Source organism: Tachypleus tridentatus, chromosome 8, assembly GCF_004210375.1.
Source record: "Tachypleus tridentatus isolate NWPU-2018 chromosome 8, ASM421037v1, whole genome shotgun sequence".
Taxonomy (NCBI): domain Eukaryota; kingdom Metazoa; phylum Arthropoda; class Merostomata; order Xiphosura; family Limulidae; genus Tachypleus; species Tachypleus tridentatus.
Window position 1 is genome coordinate 119,098,090 of NC_134832.1, and position 12,639 is coordinate 119,110,728.

At 31.3% G+C, this 12,639-nt stretch overlaps 1 protein-coding gene across 10 annotated transcripts in view; it reads left to right on the forward strand.

Moving 5' to 3' along the window:
• LOC143223330 (pumilio homolog 1-like) overlaps positions 1-12,639 on the forward strand; it is a 106,163-nt gene that overhangs the window by 53,530 nt on the left and 39,994 nt on the right. For 7 of the 10 annotated variants that reach the window (XM_076451189.1, XM_076451193.1, XM_076451188.1 and 4 more), the window contains one exon: positions 7,455-7,608. In XM_076451189.1, the coding sequence (XP_076307304.1) occupies positions 7,455-7,608 (154 nt within the window). The remainder of the gene's footprint in view (positions 1-7,454; positions 7,609-12,639) is intronic. The other 3 variants (XM_076451191.1, XM_076451194.1, XM_076451190.1) reach the window with 1 other exon arrangement.

The window sequence follows — 12,639 nt, forward strand, 5'->3', positions numbered from 1 at the left end:
GCCATACTTTTATTTTCAGTTAAGCATTAACAATGTGTCATGGAATGAAATACATTGTGAACATAATTGTTCACTGCCATAAATATCACTCTTATAATATTAGAAAATAGAAGTGGCTGAGTTTTTCACAAACAAAAGATGAATTAGGGATAATTGGAGAAAAATTGGCAAGGTATTCTATCTAGTTCAAGCTGACAGTGACTATTCTGTGTTCCACAAGTGAGATGTATTATATTGTTTAAAGATTAGTTCATTAATAGTATTGTTTATATTCTTTAATATATTGTCATTACTTTTTAATTGTTATACTTTTAATGTAGAGATTGTTTTTTACTGTTGGCTTAATTTTTGTATTTAGGACTAACTTGTATTTTCTAAGATGGCTGAACTTTTGAGATATTATTGGATCACTGCCAAAAATCTCTCTAATAACAAGAATACCCAGTTGATGAAACAATACATTCTGATCTTTATTAGTAAAAATGTATAAATTTAATTAGCTCTCTTGATTGCCAGGTTGTTTTTAAGTTTGTTCTAAGTGCATAACTGGCTCTAACTGGAGTTACTACTGATTATAGCACTGTATGATGGCCCTTTATTAACCACATACACACACATGCACAGTCCATGTTTAAGTTACAGATATTCATGTTCATATTCATTTATTATTTTAAATGTTATTCTTGTATCATATAACACCTTTTCAGTGTAATAGAAATGAATTCTTTTATACAACATTTGTATCTCACTGCATAAATTCACTAATGAAAACAAAATTTCAATTATAAGTTGCATTTTCAGATGTGATTGGTTATTTGCCAAATATTAACCATCATTTTAGATTGTGTACTTGCAGTTTGCTTATTATAAGTGTTTTGGAAAAATGAATTATCAATTTATGTTGAATTGAGTGAAATTATAAAGGTCAATTTAATAGAAAAATCACTAAAGATTTACATTAAAAGGTGTATTTTTACTTTACCCTTGTTTTGATTTTTTATTACAAAAGAACTGTATAAATTTCATGAATGTTGGTCTATGTACAAAACAGGGTATCATTTTAACACTAAACAAAAATAAATCACGGATGAAATTGGATTAACTATAATTTTTAGCAAGAAATTCTTTATTTTCAAGTAATTACCAATAAAGTACTAAAACTTTTTTCCTGTGTTGATGCCTTTTATTACTTTTTTAATGGTACCTTTTAACACCATTACAACCATATTACTACTAGATGAGCTTCATTAAAAACATTAACTTTGTACTCACATGCAGGTATGTTTTCATTGTATTAAATTTCAGTTTAGTTGTATCTTTACAAATTTTATCATACATTTTAATAACATTTTGTTTCCCATAATTATTTGTAAAAACAAAAGAAATCCAGTTTTTAATTTAAAATATTTTGTTTTAACTTAAAAGAGTCTAGCATGCTTTAATAGACAACAGTGAGACTTAATTTCTCATGTACATGATAGGATGAATTTTGGTGTATGTGTATTGACAGTCTTGTGTTTTCTGTTACTCTTGCATAAATATTCAAATGAATGAATTGAATTACACTGAATACTCCAAGATGAGTAATGCTATGTTAAAGTCAAACTATTCTGAGCTTTCTTTGACCTTAGTACAGCTTGATGAAGTAAAACCACAATCCCTCCAATGATAAAAACCTTTTAGTAGATCATTAATGAGGCATTTGCTTGAATTTGGAGCTTTCTAGTAGAAGAGAAAGGTATTTTAGTACTTGTAATATAACCACAGTTGTTTGTTTCCTAAAGCAGTTTCTCAGCTCCTGGTCTATGGACAAGTGGTAGACCATTACAATTACCTTGCTTGTCTGTAGGTCTAAATGAAAGCATGAAAACTAACAAAGCATTTATATGTAAATGGTAATGATGTTTCATTATACATGCATTTTAGTGGTTCATTATAGTTTAGGAAGGCAATGAGCCAGTCCTGGTAGAAGGTTGAGAAATGCAATTCTAAAGTACACCATCCTTATTCTGATCTTTCTGAGGAAAATGTTTCTTATTCTTTCATTATATTCAAGTGCCTTATAAATTGACATTAAGTTTTATATTCACATTTTTCTCAGGTTCAGTAAGAACTAATAAGTTGAATTAGAATAATGTTTTAAAAATAGAAACCTTAATCATTGAATAAAATAAGTACTTGTATAATTGCCATGCATTTTGTTTTTGTATGTGTGTGCTTGCTTGTTTTTAAATTTTTATAAGCTTTACAGTAAGATTGTAAAGTTTTAAGTTTAATGCTAACCCCTCCTAAGAAGAAAACTATTAAAATAAGAAATTTAAACTTTTAAGATTCAAGTTATTGTTTACACACAAAATTGAATGAATAATTATTTTACAGAAAGAAGCAGAGACTTTCTGAAAGTTACAGCTACATAATTTGCTATGTTTTATCCAATAATTCATAAAAAAATTAATCACTGTTAAACTGTTGACCACATAAATAATTTATTTTTTCCATTTCAAAGAGAAAAAATATCTAGTGTAAGAGTGTAATTGATTTCTTAGGGTTAGTTGGTAGAATGGCAGAAAGTAATATTTATTAATTTGAATTACATGTAGTTAGAAAAGTGTACCAGTACAGACATTGTTTATAAAGGAAGAAAGGGGAACTTTATCTCATGTTACTATGACAACATAAACATTTTTCTTTATATTTGTTTAAAGGAAGTTCATTTGGAAAATGACTGATTGGTCTCCCTGATGTGAATCAACTTTGTTTTGTGTGTAGCTGGATTAGCACTTGTCCTCATTCTGTTTGTTCTGAATGAGTGATAGCCTATTCTTGGAACAAAAGTAGGAAAGTTAGAAAATGAATTATTTCTCTGGGTAAAATTGGTTTAATAGTGACTTGATTTTTTTTTATGTATAAAATGTACTTATCCACACATACCTGGCATAAAAAGGAAATAATCATTTTTGCAGAATTCTTATTCTGAAAGGAGAGATCTTGGAAGAGGCAGAACATTGTAAACAATTTTCTTGTTTGAACTGTGAAGCTCTTATTACATCCTGGAATGTAAAGAAACAATTGGTAGTTTGTTCTGGAGTATTAAAATCATTATACATAAAACTTGTTAATTTTATATGGAAAAAAATTTATTAGTTTGCCTTTTGAACTAAAGTGCATTGTTTTTGCATTTGAGCATCTTATTTCAATGAAATTATATTATGAAAAAGGTAGATACATTTCAAATGAAAGTTTTTTGTTTTTTTATCTTCAACCATGTAAAGTTTTGGGTTGTAAATTACTCAGACAGAACAGGTGATTTTACAAGCTTGCATTCACATATTAATTGTGCTGAAAAAAAACAAGGCTTAAAGTATTGATACAGATAAAACTATGTATTCATTTGTTAAATAAAAGTATAAAGATCTTAAAGGATAAAAAAAAAATCTTTGCTTTCACATTCTACTGTTATGTAGAAAGTTTTGTTGGTGCTTCATAATTAAATACATCTAATATTTGTTTAACATGGCTTTCATTTCAGAAGTTTCATATGCTTATGTAGATTTTATTAGCCTTCTAATACTCATAGTATTTTAGTATCCACAAGACACTTATTCCATAAAAAATAGAACATAGTTGTTAGTTAAAGCTGTTTAATTATATCAGAGAAAAGCTGTGGGTGATGGCTTTAGAAGTTGTCTATGAATGAATTACCAACTGAAGAGTTGCTGAGATATTAAGTTAAAAATAGCTTTCAGATTCATAAAGAAGCTCTTAAACTAGTTTATATGACTTGAACAACAACCTCTCATTAAGCAAAGCTCATAGTAAACTTTCAGTCTTGTATAGCAATTACAGTTAAATATAGATTTACAAATAAACTTTATGCAGAAATGAAAAGCTAAAAAAATACATTTTATTCTGTGTAGACATATTTTAGGCAAATCATTAATAAAACTCACTATTTGGTTCACTCATCTATAATATTTTACCATATTTTGATAGCATTTTCAGACTTTCTATGAATTTTATCAACACTTGTTTAATTATGTTCATTAATTAAGTGGTGCACTAACATACAATCGGGTGAGTATGTAAATAAATATTTCATTTATTTTAATGATGTTTCAAGATTTAGTTATACAGTTAAGCAATAGTTCCTGTACAAAGTTTTTTGTTGTACATAGTAAATATTTTGCTGTATGTTTTTCACAACATTTCACCAGGTTTACCTGCATCATCAGGTGGAATACAAGAACTGGAACTAACATAATTGGACTTTAAAAAGAATCTCTTTAGAATTGGTAATAGTAGTAATCTACAAAAATTAGATTAATCAATTGCAAACAATTTGTTAATAAACTGTCAAATTTAGGTATAATAAATAAAACATTCATGTCTGAGTTTAAATACTGAAATATGTCCTAGAGACAGTAGAGAAGGGAATTAAAATTGATACAAATGAACACCTTTGTTAAGAAAGGATTACAATCTTGTATCCCACCTGATGATGCCAGGTAAACCTGGGGAAATATTGTGAATAAGTTGAAAGTTTTACTATGCATAATTGATAAAAACTTTGTAAATTTTAAAAATAGTTCTTTCTAATATTTAATAGTTCCATTAATTTAGGAGACCTTTCAAGGTTTTCTAAATTATCACTACCTAATGTGTAACATTTGTTTATAAAGATGTAATTACAGAAGATACTATATGATTGATTGTTCTATGTTGAAACTTAAACAAAGTGGAAAATTTATCCCATCACAGACTTTTTGCATCCATTGACAAAACAAGTACATTACCTTAAACTTAACTATTATTAAGAGTAATTATGTAAAAGGAAGTTGAATTGGGCTTTAAAACTGTTACCTCTGATGAACAAGTTTCTGTTCTCATCTATACGTAATTGTACTCATAATTCTTTAGCCACTACTGTCAAAACTGGTACCACTTTTTTAATAATTTAAATCAATTCACCTGCACAAAGTTATGTACAAGGTTCTTATATTCTACAATTTACATTCTCAGAATTTCTGTGAATAAAGACCATAACTTTTGATTACAACTCTAATCAGTTGAAGACTCGGACTTGCATCAGTAATCACCATACTCTGTTATGATGATTCACGGTTGTAATGTTGCTTTTGCCCTTGAAGCAACATCATAACTTTATTTTATCTAATTGTGTAAACCTGTTGCTCACACTGAATTTTTAACTTTATTAAACATTCTTCACAAGTTTTGTATTTTGTGGCATTGTTGTATCAACAGTGAATTTGAAATTTTACATTGCTTCTAGAAGTAAAATAAAAATTATCTTTGCTATCACAAAATGTGGATGAAATATAAGCTTGTTTCTTTAAACCACTTGATTTAGAAAATAAGTGAAACTAAGATATGGCTATTTGCTCAAACTTTGTAATTTAATGACATGATAAAATAAATTCAATCTGCCATCATTACGTTCTGCTAAACTGTCAGTTTTTATTTATCAAGATATTGTATGTTAGAGCTCATGTTTCAACCAAAATTTTCCTTCTCTTATTTGACAGCTTGTGTTATTTCGTTTTAAAGACACTTGGCAAAAATATGTTGTTTATGGCTTTTAGTAGAATTATTTTATTATTTAAGATAACTTTATAAATATGTATAACTGAATTCCTTTCCTTGTCACAGATTTTACAAAAATGTTTGTTTACATGTATAAAATTGGAATTTTCATAGCAATATGAATTAGTTTGTGGATGTTAAATATTGTTTCAGTTAAAATATTTTGGAAGCTTGAATGTAGTTTTTTTTCTTTCTTTTTTATGGGACAAGTTTAATTTCATTGAGTGAATGTCAAATTAATAAGGACCTATTTATTACTAAGTTATGTAAGAGATATATGTATAATTTTCTTAAAAGTGGGGTGTACTCAAAGCCAACTGAAATGTAGTACTTAAAAGATCTTGTAAATTTTGTTAATTTCAAATAAAGTGAATGTAAGTACTTGGTGAAACAGATTGCATTAAATGCATAACATTATGCAACCACATTAAATTAAAAAATCAACAGAAAAACATTTAAAGCTTACACAGTACTGTTTCAACTTAGAAATTAAGTTGAAATAAACATTTCATATGAAACTGTTAAATTAATATTTACAACTTTTTTAAGTCTGTATAAACATTAACAGTACTTAAGAATTTGTGTAGAGTATGCACATTGTGAAAAATATATAAGGTGAATTTTTTGAAAGTTGTATTTATTTACAGATAGGAATTGTGAGGGTATTAAAAATTTTTCTTGTACAGTATAATGCCCACTATCAAGTACAACTGGCTTCAATAAAACACTTCTGCCTTATTTTGAACAGCTCAAAACCATTGTACTTTTAAGGAAAAACCTTATAGCTAGGTCTTGCACAGATATACAAGTTTCAAGGAAGCTTATTTTCAAATCTGTTGAAGGTTTTGGGACACCTTCACACAAAAAAAAAAATGGTTTGAATTTGTTTCTATAATCAGTGAAACATTAGCCTCTGAGCAGTAAAGTTTTGTGGTTTCAAAAATAGAGGTTTTGTATTGTATAGGTTAAGATTCTTTTGTTAACCACAAACTTCCTGGTTTCAGACATGTGTAACAACTTTGCAAGGTTAATGTCTTGTTAATTATCATAAGCTAGACAGGAGGAAAAAAGAAATAACAAATAGAATTTCAAAATGTTAAGCACAGATGTATCATAAGTGCTTTTAGTGGGTTGTTTGTTGTTGATTGATATGCCACTGTTATTTTTAAATACTTCAACAACCTTCACTGTGGTTTGTAGAAAAAAATTTATATTTTTGTTGTTTTTCTTTAACTTGTTTTCCAGTAGTTCTTCCCTAAAAATTTAAGTTTTTAATTAATCTTCAAAGCATGTGTTATTTTTATATTTATATTTTTGGGGAAGGAAAATGTTTTTTTATTGAAATACTTTAATGTCATTGGGTACATGTCTTAAAAATTTGTATTTGGCTTGTGAATAAAGTAAGTTTTGGCTACTGATATTTAGGGCTCAAAATAAAAAGTAGAACATGTCTTAAAGTAAGAACAGTTAAATTCACTTGAAGTTTCAAAACAAAATAAATAAATCTATTTCACCATTTTTTGTAGCTCATTTATTGAAAAGTGTATTTTGTGGTGGAGAGGAAATTTTTAGAATATTATCTGGGAAAGGTATAATTGACTTTCTAATGATAAACATTCTTTCTAGAGATAAAGTTGAAGTTAAAATATTTTCATGGTTTTGAGCATGTGTTCGTTGTTTGAAAATTACCTGTATTAGCATTATTAACATTACAAAAGTTTTGGTTGCTTAAAACTAATCATTGCAATCATTGTGTATGGTGTATATAACAATGTATTATCACTGTGTGTAGCTGACATATATCATGAATGTAGCCTCATGCTTATCAGACATTTATTTTAATCTTCATATAGATTCCAGCAACAGGAAAGAAGCTTCCAGTATGGGGGATGGAAGACAGCAAACCTGATGATGGAAAGGGGTTATTTCTAGCTGACCAATGGAGAGAACCAGCCTGGAGCACTGGACACAACAGTGCCTCAGGTAGAGACCTCATGATTCCATTAGGTAAAATCCTCACCTTCATTTATACTATTGTTCTCTAAAACCTTAGGAATGGACCTCAAGAGCCATAAATTTAAAGTCCCTTCACTTCAGATACATACTAAATTATGATTCCAATAAGATAAGAGCCTGATGTTAGTTTAATTTGTAGATATCCTTGACATCAAATAATTTGGACAGTGCTGAAATAAAGTATATCATTGGATCTGGAAGTTTTAGGCATATATGTAAATATGCTTTTTCAATGTGATTACTTGGAACTTTACACATCTTCAGTTTTGACATATAACTTATACTGTTAGTGTTATGGTTTAAGGTTTTAATGAGGTGTCTTTCCAAAAGACATTTCCCTCAAATTGTTAAAACACTGAATTAGACCCAGTTTCTTAAAGTTTTACATGCAACTGAAAAAGATATTTTCAGGTTTAACAAATGGATAGAATTGCAAAGTATAAATACATTATAAAATGCACTTCATGATAGCTGTAAGTAATGAAATTAAAGACCATTAATTTCATTTCACCAAATATTGTGATGTATATTTTTTAAATTAACTAAAATCATTTTATGTTAAGTTGTATATGTTTGCATTGATTGTGTTCCATGTATGATATAATGTACTAAGTGCCTTAGGAAGATTTGTACACTGATATTTCTTATTTCATTATGTATCTATTTCATAATCTATGTACAAAGAATGATCATTTTTATACATCTTGTGATGTTATTAAAACTCCCTGAGATGTATGTTTGATGATTCCTATATATAAAAATTGCAGTCTTTCTATTTTGAGTTATGTTTCTAATCTCCTCAGGTGAAGACTTTGTGGTCTCCTTTTGTAAAATTAAGTGTTTTACACCAAATTATATTCTTAAACATACGAGGCATAAATTTCATTGTTTGTATGTGAAGCGCCTAGCTTTACATGTGCATGTAGTCAAGGTTTACCTATTCAAATATTAATTTTGTATTTGTTTAAAAAACTCCAACCCTCATAATAATGTTCCCTCTTTCTTTAGACGTGTTATGAAATGTATGGACAGAACTACAACCTTTAAAACATTCCTTCCTGAACTGTAATCTACAGAAGTATATTAAAAAATCTGTACCCATTTAATTTTCTGGCTACTTGAGGTTTCATGTGGTTGAGCAGATACGTTGTGGAAGAAACTTGGGTACATAATATTTTTGTAATTTTTCTAGGCAGAAATCTATCTTGATTATCTTGAATACTGTTACCTGGGGCTTGTAGACAGCTTTTGATACTATCCTTTATGGGATTTTGCCTGTTCTAAAATGCCACATTTTGTTCACCACAGCTTGAATATACTTTGTTGAAGGTCTTTTTGTGGATGGTTCTGGTGTTCCAGATTAATCTTTTTTTTTCCTTTTTCTAATGCTGTTAAGTGCAAGAGAGACAACTGTCATGTACATCTGAATTCCCAATCTGAATGCATCTTTATGCTATGAGAGTAAAAATATTTTACATTGGAAATCGCTGTCTTTAATACTCACTAAAAGTGATCAGTACAAATGGGACACCCCACTCACATAACAGCTTTTCATGACTTGTGCTGCCCTGTGTATGCACAGTTGTTGTTCATCACTAGCCTTGATTCTCCAATCTACTTCCATGTAATTTCTCATAGTATAGCTACATTGTATTATGTGACAACCCTTTGCCAGTAGGACTGCAATATTACTTCCTTGTGCAGCTTCCCTCTATTCTGTAGAGCACTGTCAACATTTCTCAATTTGGCATTCCTGTGTGCAGTTGTGCTCTCGACTTATGATTCTGATGTTCATTTTTTGGTTAATTCTAATGAGTTTTGACAACTTTTTTTTTTTTAACAACTGAGCTACCACAGCTTCCTGCTTCTATGGTTTTGGTGTTCACCTTTTTTGTGAGGAAGGTTTCTGTCCTTGTGCATTGCAATTTGTAAACTATGTTGCATTCTCTGGAACCTCAGCCAGAGAAGTTGTTTCTAGGAGAATCCTCTCCAGACAAAGAGGATTTGGACAGCCTTTGCTGTGTTGTCCTGTGCTATCCCTCTGGAATTTTTTCATATTCCTTTGGCTTTTTTGGACATGATTTCTTAGCTATAATACTTAGTGTTTCTTCCATTCATATTCTTTCAAATTAAATCCACCATTTACCTGAGGCGTGTTTGGCCAGATACATGCACTCTTATCATTTCCACCATAATATACTTACCTTACTTTCCTTCTTATGTGGCTACTTTGTTGTTAAGATCTTGGCAGGAACACCTTCTTGTCTTGGATGCATATACCTGCTTCCTAGTTGGAAAACTTCTGTCTGGCCCTTTTTTTTTTATTACTATTTTGGGGGATCTTCTTGATACTTTGTAGTCTCAGGTGGACACTACATGTCAACATTACTCCCTTTTTCAGGTCTTTCTACCCCTGTTTCTATATTTTGCTCCCTGGTTCCTCTCCTCTACCAGTTTCATCTTCCTAGGTTTTTGTAACAAGTTACCAAACTGCCCATTATATTTTCCAGTGATGGTTTTGTCAGCAATTATCATGTTTAACCAGATTTGTTTACCTGTGGGATCCTTTTACTGTGAACCTCTGGGTTATTTAGTTTCTAATTGACTTCTCTTTTGACCACCCATTTCTTTTTCCCCTTCTCAGAACCTCATTTCATGCCAGCATCACTTAGAGGTGGTTCACAATCTTTTGCACAAAGATGCTATCAAACAAGTATTTTGCACTTCTTTGGGGTTTGTTCGCAGTTGTTCATGGTTCCCAAGAAAACTGTGGATGTGTGTTCTGTCGTCAATTGCTCCAGCTTTAACCACCACTTCTGCCTCTTCCTGTTGTTCCCAGTGGAATCTATCTCACCCTTTGTTGGTCATTTACTCCAATTCTTTGAATAACCATGGTAAATGTCTCAGATGCTTTCCTCCATATCCTCATCTCTCTTGTGTTCATATATTACCTTTGGTTTGTTCATAGGGGTTGAGTGTTTCAGTTCCTTGCTTTTTCTGTCTGGCATTGGTGCTGTATGTCATAGCTTTTGCCAACAATATTCACAGTGTTTCCGTCATTATATGGATGACTGGCTTATTTTAGTTCTATCTCATTGGGTCTCTCCATAACATCTATTCCTTCCTACAAGAGGCAGCTCATGTGAGATGGCTTGTCAAACTGGAAAAGCCCTATCCTCACCTCTATGCAGTATTTTATTCTTTTGGAGGTATTTTTCAACATCTACCTCAACAGGGCTTGTTTTATCTTCATATGAAGTGTACAGAGCTCTTGGTTTCCAAAATCAAGTCCTTTTTTTCTCAAGCTGCACACAAAATTCTTGTCATAAACACATGCATTGTCTTCAGTGGGTGGTGCACAGTCAATAAAATCTCATTCAGGATCCCTTCTTTATGATTCTCCTTCCCTATGAGTTGACTTTGTCTGATGGCTACACAGAGACAATACCTTGGCTGGCATCCTCTGCCCTCTCCCTGTCCCTTTTTGCAGCTTTATACAGATACTTCTCTTACAGGTTGGAAAATGCATCTTCATTCTCAGGAGATTTCTGGTCACTGGGCAATAGTTGAATCTTTCTTCTACATCAACTTTTTGGAACAACATGCAGTTCATTGGGTCTTGGATTCTTTGATACCTTGAGTAAGGGTTCATTTGGTTATGATTCATTCTGACAATTTGACCATTTGCTCTTACATCAATCAACAAGAGAGCATCCATTTCTGTTCACTTTGCTCTAAACATTGGATCTCCTTTCTTGGGCCCAGTCTCAGCACCTATTTTGAAAAGCAGGATTTTTAGTCACTCATTTTACTGTCTTACAGTGTTGTTTCTCAGGACTCTCAGTAGAGTATGGAATTTTTTGCCACTTACCAGTTTTTACTCATAAGAGTGGTAGAAAATGGAGATTTTCCCCTGAGTGTGACTGATTCCACTCAGTTGAGGGGGAGAGTAATGGTCTGCTGATGTAAATGGTGAGTACTCCCTTCGTGTTGCAGATTGGGAAAAAAAAATTGCTGACTAGGTTTGGGTTGGATGAATCCACTAATGCAGCTCAACCCTCTGGCTGGATTTACCTCATTCTCCTGGTGCATGTATGTCAGTTTACAGGTGGTCTAATTTTGGATCAGAACAGGACCAGCCAATATAAGTCTCCATATGTGGTTGGTAGGGACCCTCCTTCTATCCTGGACCATACGACAAATTCCTGATGCTACTTGTTTTTATACTGGAGTTGATTCACCATGTTTGTCTGCACCATTCCTACCATTGCCTGGATGTCAGATGTCAGGTTCGAGCAGTGTTTCATACTGCTTGTGTTCTGTGTATTCACATGTGCCTTACCTAGTATTGAGGTGAAGGCAGTAAGGATTTGACTTTTCTGCCCATTTTAGTAACATGGATGTTTACAACAGGGAAGGAGTATATCTGGACAGATGAGGTACTGTCTGCCACATGTGAGACCTCAATACATTATGGTATCACACTCTTTGGGTTCTCTTCAGATACCTTCTGAAGAATGCACATTTTGTTTTAATTTGTCCCTGTCTCTCCACCATTTTATTTTGGGATTCTTACTATTATGTGAGTATTGTATCAAAAATTTAACATTTAATTGCATTTTCATGCTTCTTTGAATGCTACAACACAACTGTACCATGAGAAATTATATTAGAAAAGGTGGGAGCATCAAAGTGGTGAATGGAAAGTCAGCACAGAGGAAGGAGTGTGGCACTACTTGATAAAAGCTGTTATGTGAGTGGGGGTAAGTATCTATCAGAAATGCATTTTCAGTATAAGAAAATGTTAACTTCTCAATGACTTCACACTACCTATGAAATGCCAATGTCAAATTGTACTTTTGATATATGCTGTTCCACTACTACTTTGTTATCAAATGTTGTCATGTGACATGCTTAACTACCAATTCAAAATAATTTTAACATAATATACTCAACTATCTGTATTTGTTTTTGACATTTTTTATGAATTAGTTTCTTTTATTATAAAGTGTTGTTGGGTCA